This window comes from Bombus affinis, chromosome 11 (genome assembly GCF_024516045.1).
Source record: "Bombus affinis isolate iyBomAffi1 chromosome 11, iyBomAffi1.2, whole genome shotgun sequence".
Lineage (NCBI taxonomy): Eukaryota > Metazoa > Arthropoda > Insecta > Hymenoptera > Apidae > Bombus > Bombus affinis.
Window position 1 is genome coordinate 11589642 of NC_066354.1, and position 15997 is coordinate 11605638.

The 15997-nt window shown below is 40.3% G+C and overlaps 1 protein-coding gene across 6 annotated transcripts in view; it reads right to left on the reverse strand.

Annotated features, from left to right (window-relative positions):
* The window catches only part of LOC126922234 (protein Wnt-7b), a 120842-nt gene that overhangs the window by 1373 nt on the left and 103472 nt on the right, over nucleotides 1-15997 (reverse strand). For 3 of the 6 annotated variants that reach the window (XM_050734656.1, XM_050734655.1, XM_050734653.1), the window contains exons 3-7: nucleotides 6139-6253; nucleotides 3439-3510; nucleotides 3209-3296; nucleotides 899-1078; nucleotides 24-339 (exon numbers count right to left, since the gene is read on the reverse strand). In XM_050734656.1, coding sequence (XP_050590613.1) covers nucleotides 24-339; nucleotides 899-1078; nucleotides 3209-3296; nucleotides 3439-3510; nucleotides 6139-6253 — 771 coding nt within the window. The remainder of the gene's footprint in view (nucleotides 1-23; nucleotides 340-898; nucleotides 1079-3208; nucleotides 3297-3438; nucleotides 3511-6138; nucleotides 6254-15997) is intronic. The other 3 variants (XM_050734654.1, XM_050734659.1, XM_050734657.1) reach the window with 3 other exon arrangements.

Here is a 15997-nt window from a genome sequence, read left to right on the forward strand (position 1 = left end):
GTCGAATATCATATATACGTCACCTTTGCTAGTACGATTGCAATATCTGCCTTGGGTTCCTAGACTACCTTGCGCCAAATCTGGCTCACAGTAATTAGGCGAGGGTTGTAAAAACACAAGGTCGCTTCTCTTTGGAATCCTTTTCTGTCCTACGCTCGAACCCCCGCTTGACTTTGTCCTTTTCAATACCAAGTGCGGCCTCCTTGGTTTCGTTGCTTTCTTTGGGGGTTGTCGATCGTGTCGAGTCTTTCCAACGTCGTTTGGTTTCCCTTGAGTTTTCGCGTCGTTCCCCAGGATCGGCACTATTTCAGCCGACGTTGAATGCAACGTATCCAAACTCTGCGAGAACGAGTAAGAAACGATAAAATTATTACTCGTGAAAGTAGTTTACGAATTATTATGCTACGTTCGAACATTTATCTTCACGCGCTTCGTAAGCCATTTCCATAAGAAATTTTATCACAGCTTCTACAACAGGTCCGTACGTAATTAAACAAATTCGCCGTAAGAAAATGTTAGAGTTGCCAACCGAACGTATAAAAAGATTCAACTCGTATCTGTAAGAGTCGTTGCGCAATTTAATTTCCGATATCGATATCGAATATTAAAAAACGTAAATTATCATCGAGAGCGTAACATTATTTCCATCGTCGCTGATAATTTAGCAACTACGCGAAAGAATGTTAACCTATCCTTAACGAATCGCTTTCTATATTCTCGCAGAAAATTTGTATTTTTGCCGCGCACTAACCGCGTATTAATTCTATATATTCAGGCAACATAGTGGAAAAATAGGCGTATCATATGTGGCGACGTAATCGTTTAGCGTTGCAATCGTCTGTAGAATATGATCGTACGTTACGTCCTGGCAACGTCGACCCACTTTTACAGAAATTACCTGGATCGTAGGGGGTGGCGGTGGGGTAATCGCTATCACGGGCCTGGCTCTGTAATACTTTTTCATCAGTGCATCGCCGATCTGACGAAAACTAGGCAAGGTTCGCCAGCAGGTTCTCACGGTGCAAGAACCGGACACGCCGTGACATTTGCACTCTGTTTGCAGCAGAGCTTTAACTATCTGCAATGAAACAATACTCACGCAATTCAGCATGTAATCCATGCCGTTTATAGCAACATCGTAATTTCAAATTTCTATCTTTCCTACTATGTTAACGATCGATTATACGTCTTTAAGTCTAAAGTTCCTACGAAATCGCGAAATAATTATGCTATCGTTCGCTATTTTAAAGCTTGGCTAATTATTCTCCACGAACATACGACTTTTATATTCGTATCGCGAAGAAATATCAATTTTTCAAAGTCGGCAATAGGGAAAATACGAGCACGTACTTCCGTGATTCGTTGTACGTTACATTTATCTTTTTCATATCGTGATTCTATCATTTCATCATCCGTAGTAGCTGCCGCTCCAACGATATCCTACGAAGCGAAGTAACTGCTACAGTTACCGACAAACTACGATTTTGCAAAAACTGCGAAACTCTGCTCTTACGATTAGAACACGTTCGCATCGTGTTCGACGCACGCGTTTCTCCGTCTCTTCGCTCATTGTGTGCCCGACGATCGACGCGTATGCTCGGAAAACTGGTTTACATTTCGAATTATCGGGAGACGGTGAGGGGCGGGTGCAGAGGTGGGTTGAAAAAAATCGTCTGGAGCATAAAGTACGCGGTGCGGCGAAGCGATCGACGTTAAGAATAAATCGTTAGCAGGCGTACAGATCGTACGCGCACGCGGAGGGCAACCACACGATATATGCGAGTTTTTATCGCCGTCTCGATAATAAAGCCCATCGAGGAAGACGAAAGCTCCGGGAACTTTCCCCAATTAAGCCTCGCCATTTACGCGTTCTACCTGCGGCACACAGTTCCATCCTTTCTCGCAAACCTTAATTTTAACTTTACCGTATAACGAATATACGTTTTATTCTCGAATTCCCGGACGCTAATCTTTCTGACGCGAGACTAGATCCAACGACTAGATCAACGTCGGAATTTTGAGAATCAGGGTTAAATACCCTTCCGATCGTATTCGATAGTCTTTTGATCGGTTTTCACGGATGGAATATTTTAGTTAACCAAGGAATTTTTCAAGCAACGAAAAAGTTTCATTTTCGTATATTTTCAAAAGGTCCAAGGGTCAAACAATCGTAACTTGGTACAAAGAATTTACCGTTATGAAACAATTATCCTGTTATAGAAGGTAATCCACGTAAATCTCAAGTACCAAGTAGTTGGGTTATTCCCAGATCCTTATTTGCAGATCCTTAATTCTTATTTGCGTCCCTAAACCCTATTCTCTTATATCAAGTATCGTCCATACGAATTGCTTTACGATACGATGCTAAAAATTCAATAGGGACCGCTCTTTACATTATGGATTGCAGGACAGAACGAATATTAAACCTGGTTTTACCCTGAGTCACTAAAATTGGGGATATTCCGCGAAGACAATAACGAAATGCGACACACCTTTTCTACTTGGTTCGTTTAGAATTTACATAGTTTGCCGACTTCGTACGGTATCGATATGGAGGCAGTTTGTTCGCTGAAAGGTATTTATCGTACGACATCTTTCTTTGTTCAAATTTTCAAAATCTAGATTAATTATTACAATTTTTTCGATCGTATGATATCTTCGAACAGCAAGAGAGATACACAAGCTATTGAAAAATATATATAAAGGCAATTTTATAATTTTATAAATATAAAAGGTCAAGAAAACGAAGGAAGATTCGCGTACGAAACTGTCGATCGACGATTATTTTTCAAGTTATAAATAGAAAATTTAATTTTACACCAAATATCTATGCACGACTAGTTGGCGTTTTTCTACGCAATCTTCTTTCATTCTCTCTCTCTCTCTCTCTCTCTCTCTCTCTCTCTCTCTCTCTCTCTCTCTCTCTCTCGATACTTCAAATCGTCTTCTATACATTTTCTATAACGAATGTCGTATAACGAACGTATATCCACGTTTTTCTACAGCCTGTGTATAAACGATACGATCGATGTGAGAATATTATACGTAATTTGCGCGAGGTATAACAAACTTTTAAATTAAAATTATTAGAAAATAATTCGCGATAAGATAGCGAACGGATATACGAAGACGTTGGTTTAACGACATTTCTGTTACTTTTAGCGCGTTAAAAGGAATGAATCATTAACGGGTGACTGGCATTACTCACCTTCCGTCCTGCTTTATTGTTATGAAGGTTCATCAGGCTCCTCGCGTCACCCTCGACTTCCCTCGCGTCCAGAAACCTACGCGCGAACCTAACATTAAATTATAATATTAAAATCCATGCGTGTATAACAACTGTCGTGACGTACAGCGTCATAGAGGTTTTACACGCACGTGACACGTGCAAAGGGAACCGACTACGAATTCATTACGGATCGAGATAATGATCCTTACCTCATCCCGTAGGTGACGTCCGCGCTGCAACCGCCCCATTCCCAGCCATTTGCCGGCAACTCCTTCCTCGTCCTGTAAAAAGAACACCCGAACTTTGACGAACAAGCGTTTCATTAAATTGGAAATTAGGTAAGCGCGCGTCGAAAAATGTCTGCGTCGTTCTGCGTGAAATTTTTACCAGAGAGCTATTACGTTATCGCTGTATGTAACTTTTGTGTTTCTATTCGAAGAAATTCGATTCTTAACACTAGGTTTACGGGACCCGTCAATTTGACGGATTTCGAACTTCGAACTGAAATATCTCAAAAACCATAGCACCAATTTTAACCATTTTGCATCGTAAATTAATCATTTCATCTGAAGAATTTATACACAAAATTATTTTTTCCTAGGCTTTCTAATTTTTGAAATCTGTATGTGGTATACCTATCTCTACGGCACCCGTCAAATTGACGGGTAAACGAAAATACGCATTTTTCTTTAAAAAACCGATTTATTCGAATTAAGTCTGAAAGGAACGATATTAGGCCTCGCATTTAAATAAATTATTAATAAATAAAAAGTCTTTTTTAAAAATTATCACTAAAAAAATAACAATAACATTAACAGTACAGGCTAATCATATCTATTGAGCACATTTTTTGCAAATATACTGAATATTGTTCGTGCATTTTCCGCATACGATCTTTTCGCAATATAAACAATAATTATTACTTCTATTTTTTTTGCAATAATCCACTTGGCAACTTTTTCGCACTTCTGACGTTGAAGGTGACAGAAATGAAGCGTCCGATCTTTGGCAAATGTTGTCCTTGTTTTCTTCAGTTAATTCCTCGGCTAAACAAAATATGAATTCCTTTCTGGATATTTTCGATCTGATACACTCTTTATATAGTATCCACGCGTTTATCGCTGCCAAATGCAAAATATTGAAAAAGACTCGAAGAGACCATCGGAAACTTCTTGCTTTCACGCTATATTTGCGTGCCATTTGGTCAACACCATACTTTGTTTTATTGTAAAAAGCAATGGTTTCTGGAACACGTTTATAATGATCTTCTATTCGTACACCTGTATGTTTGGTGCTTAGAAGGAGGACTTTTACTTTAGATTTACTTTTGTACACAGTAAGTGTGCAGTTTTCTAATTTATATAAATTTGAGGAAAACAACGTCATCTTGTCCTTTTTTCTCTCGAGCATCGAGTTTCATCTTTCCCCATATATGGGAAACCATTCAAAATATATTTTGTTTGGACGTCAACTGCTAACCAAAACTTAATGTCAAATTTATGAGGCTTATTCGGTATATATCGCGTAAACCTGCATCAAGCTTTCGTTGGAAATAATTGTTCATCTATCGAGATATTTTCATATGGCTTGTAACAGGCCTGGCTATTACTTATAAATCTGTTCCATATTTCGGATATCAGCGCAAATTTATCTGTTTGTAATCTTTCGGAGGCTTTCAATGATCTCGCTTCATATGCGCCCCGGGTATATAGAATTCCTAGAAAACTACGCAACTCAGCAATTGTGATTGTCCAGTCCTTTTTCAAAACTCGATGCGCCTCGGTATCAGTGCAATCGTTTCCGTATTCCATTATGTGTCTGTCAATTATTAATTCGAAAGCACTAGTTACATAACCCGACATAATATTTCTCTTAGCATAGCCAGTAGGCCCTGCGATATCCTTGAATATCATACGAACGGGCGTCCTATCCCTAGATTCGCCTGCTTTCAGTTTTATGCACTATGTCCCGTCAATTGCAATTTCAATTTCACCTATTACATTTTGGGATATGTTTGGAACGCTCGTCCTTTCATCCTCGGAGTCAGAACTAAAAAGAATACGCATCCTTTTCTTGTTACGACACACTTTCAAGAAGTGTTCCTCTTCACTATCCGAAGATCCTTCTATCTCTCCACTTTCGATGTATTCAAAGCTTTCACTGTCAGCCTCGCTTTGGCCTAATTCATACTGATCTTCTTCGGAGGTATCCTCAGAACAATCTTCATTGATGTTGACATTTTGTCCAATATCTTATTATATTTCTTGAATTTACTCATGATTGCTAGAAAATTGCTAGAAAATGCTCGTAGAGATAGATATACTACATACAGATTTCAAAAATTAGAAAGCCCAGGAAAAAATAATTTTGTGCATAAATTCTTTAGATGAAGTGATTAATTTACGATGCAAAATGGTTAAAATTGATGGTTTTTGAGATATTTCATTTCGAAGTTCGAAATCCGACAAATTGGCGGGTCGTGTTAACGTTATTGTTATTTTTTTAGTGATAATTTAAAAAAAAGACGTTTTATTTATTAATAATTTATTTAAACGCGAAGCCTAATATCGTTGCTTGTAGACTTAATTCGAATAAATCGATTTTTTAATGAAAAATGCGTATTTTCGTTTATCCGTCAATTTGACGGGTCCCGTAGAGATAGGTATATACGAAACGCCCGTAAACCTAGCGTTAATCGGATGTTATCAGGTCGTTTGAAAATGTTGCACCGTTTTTGCGAACTGATATCGTCCAACGATCTCTCGTCGACCCTCCCATGCGATCGTAATCTTACGCGATACAGAAACTAGAACGACCTTCGAATATACTTTCAAGTACGTACATAGCCGCTTTGATAACCAGCGTTAACCGGCGAAAAGAAAACGTAAAAGCAACGACAACGAGTTTACCTCACGGTCGGTTCACAACCGCATGCGGTGATGTTGCCTCTGCTGCAAGCTGCGGTCACGGCGTACGTTACACCCGCTGAACTTATTGCGTACGTGAAAGCTGCTTCCCTGCTTCCTGAAATAGATCAGTGAGAAATTTCCTGTTAGATCTAACATCGAAGCAGTCCAGTCTGTCCAGTTTGCACGATAGGTAGCAAACGTGTATAGGGATTTCCAGCTATACGTAAAAACGTGGTAAGAACGCGTGGCAGATAGAGTTACGATAGACGGTACCATCCTCGGAACAATACAAAGAAGAGCAGGCTGTTTTTGAAAGAAAGCGTTAATTGTCTGTCCCGGTGCACCTGGACGCTTACTCTTTTGTACGTTCGACGGGTGTTTGGCAATCTTTCGATAAAACGTTGAAACTTTTGTTGGAAAGACTCGCGTCGAATCTTTCGGCGTAGATTCTATTTCTTTTTTCCCTATAAATCCTAATATAAATCCTATTTTCCAGCGTTTCACGAATAGATACATTTACATAAGAGCGAACATAACTCTACGCGAAATTATTCTGCGTAGAATTCCTGATACTTTTCAGTTTTATTTTAATTGTCGTACTTTATGCAAATAGAATTCTATCGTTTCCAACAACTTGGCCGCGAATGGCTATGCAAATCCATATTTGTACGAATCCGATTAAAGAACTGGAATCTAAGAGATTCGTTCTATCTGCTAAATACGACAACGAGTATTTCGCTTTGAACGTTTTATGCGCTCTTGCATATTATGCGCGTTCCTCAAATTTTCTACGAACGCATAAATCTTTAAACTCGGCCAAAGCTTATACTCGGTCTTTGACTCAACTAAAAATGTCCGACTCTCTCCGCAAATGTCGCAACTTTGGATTATCGTTTCTACCTCGTTTTACATTCGCGAAGAAAACCTACGTTCTTCGTTGCGCGATCCGAAGATGGCATTTATTAAGTGCGAGGCTGCATTTTTGTCCAATTCGTCCGCGTGGCGCACGTTTTAATCCACGTCGCGCGATCCGATCTACTTCATTTCGTCGACAAGCATGATACATCAACGGCGCAAGCCCACACTGTCCCCTGGCGTTTCCGTCACGCTAATTTACAGCTTTCCGACACACGTAGGGTCGCGTAAAGCGCTAGCACAATTAATTACCCGCGGAGCTCTTTCAGCTCGTTTGCCATGCTGAATGAGTTACCGCCGCGTTCCTTTCTTCTCTCGATGTTTTTTTCCCCCTTTCCTTTCGCCTCAGCTCGGTCGCTCCTCGTTCCAAACACCTACGCGATACCGTCCCGCGTCCAAGTTGATTTTGCGCTCGCTTGGCAGCCATCAACCTCGGCCAACTTTAATTCGAACGTCAGGCTCGCCTTTTACACCGACGCCTAATTATCGCGCGAAATAAAACTGCAAAGAGCCATCCGATGGATCCGGAGGCGATTTTATGGAGTTTGACGAAGCAATCTTCACGATGCATCGTGAATATCGTGGTACGGTTTTACGCATCGTGGCTTTGATTTCTCGATTAAGGGTTTCGCTTGATTTTTATTGCCCTAATGGAACCGCCAAGTAGACTCGACTTTTTTCAACTTCGATCAACTAGTTTCATAGATATCTATCCTTTTTCGTAAATGTAACAAGTTTCCAGACGTTCTTTATTCGCTGCTTCGCTAACAATTTTAACGATATTACGAAATATCCGTTTGCAGACTCGCACTTAGCGTTAACTTCTTTTTCGTAAATGGAATCGTTTTGTCCTATTCCGTCGATAATGATTTTAAATCCTAGAAACGTTCTAAATTAAAATCTATTACTGTTCATAGACGTATCTTTCGAACGTATCTATAACGAATCTTCCTAAAAGCGCACGAAAACATCGATCGATGTTCGTTACGTTCGTCGAATCATAATTCACGATCACGCGTTCATGCGCATCGCGAAAGCGAACAGAGGTACGTACTACGTGACATGTGCTTTCCAGTCATTTGACGTGATTTTTACCGCTGATTCTGATCGATCCACGTTATCGTGGCAGTTACCTTGTAAGCAAAGACCGATGCATCGGTTCTTCTTCCACGATCGAAATTGTTCCAGAACAAAAAACGGTAAAATAACCTAACATCTTTGTTTTCTCGCATTCAAAGGTATTATAGAAAAGGTAGTCATTTTCGAGGTTATTTCGTTTATTGGAATGATTCATTACAAAGTGAGTTGGCCAGGGTTTATTGCTAGAGTAAAGAGGGACGGTTAGGATTTGAACAATACTGTTTGCCGTGCGGATTTAGACCTGTTTAATTTTATGCGTAGTAAACCCAACTTTAATGAACCGTCGTAAATTACCGAATTGCATATGGTTTTTCCTTCTTTGGAATATTGTTACGGACTATTGGACAAAGTAAACGTTATGTTTCTTTTAATTGCTGCCATTGCCATATCTTTTAATATTTCTCCGTGAAAATTTTATACAATATTCTTCGAATGTCATACTTTAATGTACTATTGGTTTTAACGAAGAGATTTTAACCGTGTCGTCACAAATAATTCAGAAAAACATGCCCTATTTTTGTACGAATTAATCTTAGCCTCCCCTTAATAAACGCACAAGATACCGACAGTTCAATTCCTCAAGTAGGAATAATCTTACAAAGCGTAGATCGAAGTGTAAATAAAACGAATAACCAAGTTTGGATTTACGTTATAGGGATTATATTTCGATTACCCGTGCGATGTATGTTTCTAGATTAAAATTCATGGTTCACCTAATAGTATGTTTCTTGATTATATATGCATCTTCCGGTACGTTATATCAAAGGAATAATTTCAGGCGAGAAAACTTCATGGTAAAATAGTATGACAGGGTAGAATATAAGCGTTGTCAACGAGCATATAAAAATATGCGATACATCCTTTATGAACGTGAAAACATTTATCGGGAACGTACGTATGAATAATTCATGTTTAATAATAACGCAGAAAAGTGTTCTCCATGATAGATGAGTATATATATTTTATGCTTACTCGAAACACAGCACGAGAGCATTTGAATAAAATTCAATATATTTGTTACAGTCTTTTCTCGATAAGCTAGCCTCGATTTATTCCGAATTTTTGATACAGCTGTTCATTTTTGTCGAACTGGAAATTCGATCTGGAAACGTACAGTTTGAAACCGTAGTTTTAGCTTTGACGCGAATGTTACGTAGTGTCTTATTTGTAGCAGCTTATCAGATTCATATTAAAAACTATGTCATTGAAACTGGAGAATAACTGGTTTGGTCGATTCGTGCGAAATATTTGTTACACATTATTCGTATCAGATTTTTGTCATTAACGAAAGATTTTTTATCCGAACACCTTGAATTTACAAATCTTTTATCCTTACACCTATATCCCTAAGAATATTTCTACAAATTATATCTTACACCCGATCGAATTTTGATTAGAATTTCTAATTACTTTGCCCGTCTTTGCTCCTGTTCGTTGCCGCAATTTTGCTTCAATTTTCGAATTTTCGTTAATTTCTTCAAAAGTTATAGCATCATCGAAGAACAATTTGTTTCTCGTATCCGCCAATTATTTAAATTTTACGTTGATTCTTTTAAGAAATTCCCTTTTATGGATATGAGCGAAAACGATCGAACAAAGAACGAATCGATAAGTTTGCTAGGTTCGGTTGTACGATAATATATTACATTGCTACAACGTTAACGCAACAATATCAGAAAATAATATTCAAATAAAAAATGCTAATAAAGCAAAACGTCTCGTAAACGTACTCGAATTTAAAAGTACGTAAATCGTTCTCGCGTCGATCATCGTACGCGTAAAGATTCTAACATAACGAAACGATATATCTACAAACATATATATCTATGGTGTCTAAAAAACGCCTTCCAACACGATCATACATCAACAACCGGATAAATTAAATCATCCTTCAGTTGCATTTTACCTCTCCGCGTGAAAGTGACGTGCGAACGCGAGTCAAGAAACACGTCGCGAACTGACCGATGAAATACATCGCGTGCAGGCGACTACACGAAGGTATGCGGCTCGTGATCCACCCTTGATGCTCTTATTGTCTTCGACGTGGTCCTCGTCGCTCTGACGACCGATGGACGAGGAAAATGGACGCGTTCACGCCGGGCGTCACGATCGGCCGAGCGACTCGTAGTCACGGGTTATAACGCGGCCGAGATCCGTATCTCTTGCCGATCGGCTCGTTGATTTATAAGACGCCAACGAGCAGATCGGTATCTGCCGCTCGTTCCCGCGTGTCTCGATGCATCCAATTTATGTAGCACGCGACATCCACGCCGAGTCGAAAATGCTTCGGAGGATTCGTGCTCGCGTATTCCATATAAATTACCGTAGCACGCGTTCTATGCGAATGTTTCTTTTTTCTCTCTTACGTGTCTCTTTCCTGAACGTTCTTTTTCGACTTTTAAGCGCGAAAGGGATGCTTCACGGTAATTTCGACACGGGTTGATATCATTTTATGGCGGTGATTTCGTAACGCGTAGGTTCTCGCATGCCTATAAACGACCTTTGTCGTAATTTTTCTTTCGATTTATCAGCGATCGATTGCCCGCTTAATTTATTGCGATTACAGAGGACTAGGAGATTCTCTATCATTTTCGAGGGTGCTGAAACTCTTTATGGGTCGTGTTGCCATAGGGGATCTTGGTTGGAGTTTCTCTTTTACATTGCCGATCAATTATCTATTAATTTATTATATTCGCAGACTCGTAGCAGAGTCTCTATCATCTCGTAGGGTGCTGAAATTCTTTATGGATCGCATTGCTACAGGGGATCTTGGTCGCAGTTTCTGTTTTACATCGGTGATCGATCGTCTATGAATTTATTACGCCCGCAGAATTATATCGTAGGAGAGTCTCTATCATTTTCGAGGGTGCTGAAATTCTTTATAGATCGTATGGTTATAAGAGATATTGGTCAGAGTATCCGTTTTGGTGTATCGGTGTATCAGACGATAAATTATTATATTATATCAGATTAAATTAAGCATGATTAATTATAAAATAAAAGTAACGCACGATCGATAGTTTGCCGAATAGGGACTTTGAACATTAACGAGCGCGAATTTCTTTTTTCCTTCGCAACAATCTCGTTAAAAAAGAATTTTATCATTTGTTTGGAAATGTTTATGGTCTCCACTTTCATTCATACAACTTTCACATATAATTAGCGATAAAATGTTCGCTTTCACTCGAGCGAATTTTTCCCCTAACCATTGTACCAGTTACCCGAATAAAAGTCGCGCTCTTCGAAATATTTCGATCTTCTTCGTTTTATTCGTTTTACATATACCGCGTGAACAAAGTTTCCAGAGAAACACACGATAATACAGGAAGTTGGTTCTTCTTGATCTACGGAGTTTTCCCTAAATTTCTAGATTTTCACAAACGCCCGAAAGATGTCATTGAGCACACCGATCGGTTATTTTCTCTCTTTCAAAAACTACTTTCTTAATTACTCAAATCGATAGACGATACTCTCGGTGTCGACCTAATTTTCTTACCGTCGAATTATACCGGCATAAGTATACCTAACGTTTTACGTATCGGTACCTACTCTTCGTTTCCTCTTTGGACGTAAGAAATTGCCAATGGAAAGATACAATTGCTTGGAAAACGTCTTAAAGGACGCGATAGAGATACAACGAGAAAAAGTAGAATCTAAAATACGATCTAACGATACGACGATCGGCCACGGTTCATCGTTGACAGGAAGATTACCTTCGCAAACGTCGTAACGTCAGCCAACGGCCCGTGGATCGTTCTCCACGAGGTTGGCGTCGATTTATCGAGCAACAGGTCGTTTTCCCCGTGAGTGGACGTTGGATCGTATACGCGGCGACGCGGAGGACTGTTAGGCGAGTGGATCGGTCCCGGGTCTGATGAATTTATGCTCCAGCGTTTATGTCAAAGGACGGCAGCGCGTACATCTATTTAGTGTCGGAAGAGGGTAACGGGGAAATTTATCGTTTCGTCGGCGTTCACGGCGGTGGCGGCGGCGGCTGCTGGAACGGGCGGAGGAAACGGAGGACGCTTGCCTTTCCATAAATTCATTTCAGCTGTAAATCGTGAACGCGAAATGAGCATCGCGTCCATATTAGGACGCAACGCGCGCTGATTTCGAAGAGCAAGCCTCGATCTATTTGCGCACTGCGTTATACAAGATCGCACGTATACGTATACGCGTGTATATCGCGTTTCTTTCCTGGCTACTTATTAATGTCCGAAGATGTTACGAAGGACTCGAAGTATCTGACCAGTCGATGAAATTTATGCGGGCTTTATAAATATATACGGTATTTCGAGTCTATTGATTTTTGATAAATCGCGTCGAACGCTAAGATTAGAGAAAGAGCGAGAGAGAAGTTTAGTTTATCGATTCGCATTGAAATTTGTTGCGTCGAATAGCTGTAACGTACGATGGATCCTCGCATAACGCCAAACGTAGACGTTGAATACAAATCGGAAATCGATCTTTCATCGAGACTTTCTCCGTCTCTTGGCCCATAAGATATAAATATAAAAGGTTAATTAAAATTTCTTGACGCATGCGAGCGACAACATAAATCTCCGATATTTAATCTCCGCTGCTATCAAGAATCTACGCGTGCTCGAGTAAAAACGGTACGAGTATAATCATCGACAGAGAGTGTTTCTAAATTAACACGTAACCGGTGGTACCCTAAGTCGAGGCAATAAAGCACGGTGTAAAGCCGAAAAAGGAACGGGCCGTGTTCGCGATCGATCGGTGGGATACGGACGTCTTTTAATTTATATCATCGTGTTTTAAGTGACTCGTATGACGGCCTCGAGAAATTTATAAGCGACAGCCTTGTTTACGTGGGCGATTGTTTACGATGATCGAGGGGTACCAGTTAAAATTTAGCAACGAAATTTGATTTCGTCATGGTGTCGACTATTCGATTACCTGCTGTCCCTGCATCTTGGAAACGCGACGAGTATAAAAGCGCGTCTATGTCTTTTTCCGTGGCTGTTGCATCTGTTACTCTCGTTATTTTATATATGGGAACACGATCATTTACTTTCAAATCTTTATTTTAAAATATCTTAACTAATTCGAGCAATGGTCATCGATCGACGAATCGTTTGTCGCTATCGTCTTTGTTTCGTGCGCGTTTACGCTTTACGAACCACTCTCGAGGTGTACTTTGTCGCGAGATACGAAATGTTTGCTCGCGAACAATTTTGTAATAGATGCGCGCGTGGTTATAGGTACAATTTGTCGACTTGTACTTGTTCGGTGAGTCAGGAACGGTTGATATCGGTTATCGGAAAAGACGATCGGAAAAATTAAGTTTCGTCGTCTATACTATATATCGCTGAGTTTAGGGAAACTTTGGGCGGAAAAACGACGGATGAACCGATTCCTCCTTCCTTTTATGATCTTCCATAATATTTTCAGTTGGAACGCTTTGTTTTTATCTTCTCCGTTAACGTACAATTGTAGGAAGTTGAAAAATTGCAAAATTCCTTTCCTCGTATCCTTCGTGTTTCCATATTTTTATAAGTCTAAGAATCAGCTACAAATAATGTCATCGATTCTTTTCGCGTCGCATTTCTCTGGCCAAGCGCGACATAGATCTCTGTCTTATCTGAAACTGTTTCATTTTCATCGAAAGGACCCCGGTCTCAAAGGACCGGCGTCTCTACGCTACAAGCTGTTGGCAAATGGTCTACTTTCACGCGCGAATCGAGCCAGGATCGTGGCGAACCGAACGCACGCTTGCTCGGACGGAACCAATGATTTACGTCGCTTCGCGAGCGTTAGTTTATTATCGTTCGCGTTTATGGTGCTGCACTTGATAATCACGAGATCTTTCTCTGTAACCGGAAGACAAGCTCGATTCGTGTTCGCCGTTTAATTTATCCCCTGTTCTATTTCCATTCTGGCTTACTCGAAAAAATTCCGTTAAGGTTGGATTTGCTGTAACCGTCAGGCGCAACGTTCACATCGACTTGGGCAGACCGCTGCTACAAGGTGATTCTATCAACGACGTTGTCGATGAATATCGACATCGATAAATGGAATTTAACTAAACGTACAAAGTTTATTACGTACAAAGAATCGAAAACCATTCACTGGAAAACAAAAGCACGACTTTTCGCATCGCTGTAATAGATCACGTAAAACTCCACCTTTACGTATTCGCTATCGAATCAAATCGATTGAAACTGCGGTCGAAGACCAGTCCTGCAACAGCATCGTTCGTTCGAAAGCCGATCGCCGGCGAGACAAGACGTTTCCCGCGCGACGATCGAGCCGCAACAGCGAGAGTACACGCTAATTAGCTGTCGCCTAATTAGCGCGCGGCGATATACGAGCGATCCGAGACGCTCGCGGCGGTAAAACTGGAACGAAACGGTCCTGACAAGCGCTAAATCTCCACGACGTCCGGCATCCAGGACGATCGCGACCGCGATCATTCCGGGTCCCGACGTTGATAGCAGTATTTCAAAACGGTGATGCGTCACACTTCCACCTACAATAACATTGTCCGTGGCCGGCGTTGCGCTCGCGGGACGTTGTTATTATGCCCTCGCGATTTTATGCCTCGCGAGCGATCTTATTAAAGGTAACGAGCACGATCGTATCGCGTCCAAGCAATAAAATACCGAGCTCCGGTGTCTTCTTTCCCTTTCCCATTATGCGAGTCGTTTCAACCCCCGAGGAGAGAAAAATTGCTAGATTTCTAGTTCAGCTTTGCTTATCGTAGAAGGGATCGAGTTCCTAAAGATGTCCGCCAGGTGATTCAATTTGTCTAACGAAAGATGATTCACTTGCAATGATTTTTGATTTGTTTCTGTTGGCTTTTTTGGGGGCGGGGGGGGGGGGGCAGTAGACATGGAAGACGCGAAAGTAGAAGAGACCGAACCAACGTTATCAGCGATACGTATTTCAAAAGTTACAAGGTACGAATTATCAACGATAGAAAAATTCTGTCGAAGCAAAGTTTTACAAAGTAAACGTAAAATTCAAAATATTAAACTTATACATGGGTTCAAAGATCGAATAATCGACATTTTGGGGATGTTTTAACGTACAGATAGTTAAAACGTATCGTCCTTTTAAATCCTATTAGGATCCTTCGTAATATTTTCGTTAAGTATCCAGTTATTTTTGCGTTTTATATCGCAAAATTTAAAACTCGGCTCTTAAGCAAAAGTCTGAATTTCAGTCTTTATCTTTCTCACCTTCGCCAAGCAACGCGCTATTCCGAGCAATATCGTTTAAAAGGGTGACTGAAAGCGTCCCTCTCGAACTTGACAAATTCACAGTCCTCCTCGCGCGTTATCGCGTCCCAAGAGAAGTAGCTGCTGTTAGAAAACCAACCCAAATGGGAACGTTTACATCGTGCGTCATGTTAAAGCGTCATTGCAATAGCAACGGCGTTTTTCGACTCCCGATTTCTTATTTTTATTTCTACGCTGCGTTAAATTATTTTATATCAACCGTTGGACTATTCGTAGCGTCGATGTCTTCGAAAGCTTTCCAAAAAACGATCGCTAAAGAGAAAAAATTGAAAAAAAGTTTTTAATCGACGAATTTCTAATTTAAAAACCCATCTTTCGACGATATACGCGTTTTACGTTCAAAACTTTGACAACTCAACGACCGGTTTTTATATAATCTCGAAGATTATTAATGGCGTATCGTAATTCACGCGTAAAATTTACATAAAAAAGGTGTTCAGAAAATCAGATTAAAAGACGAGAGAAACGAACGATTTCTCCATCAGTGCGAAATCGTATATCTTTTTTCTCTAATTTGAAAAACAACGGCTACGAGTTGC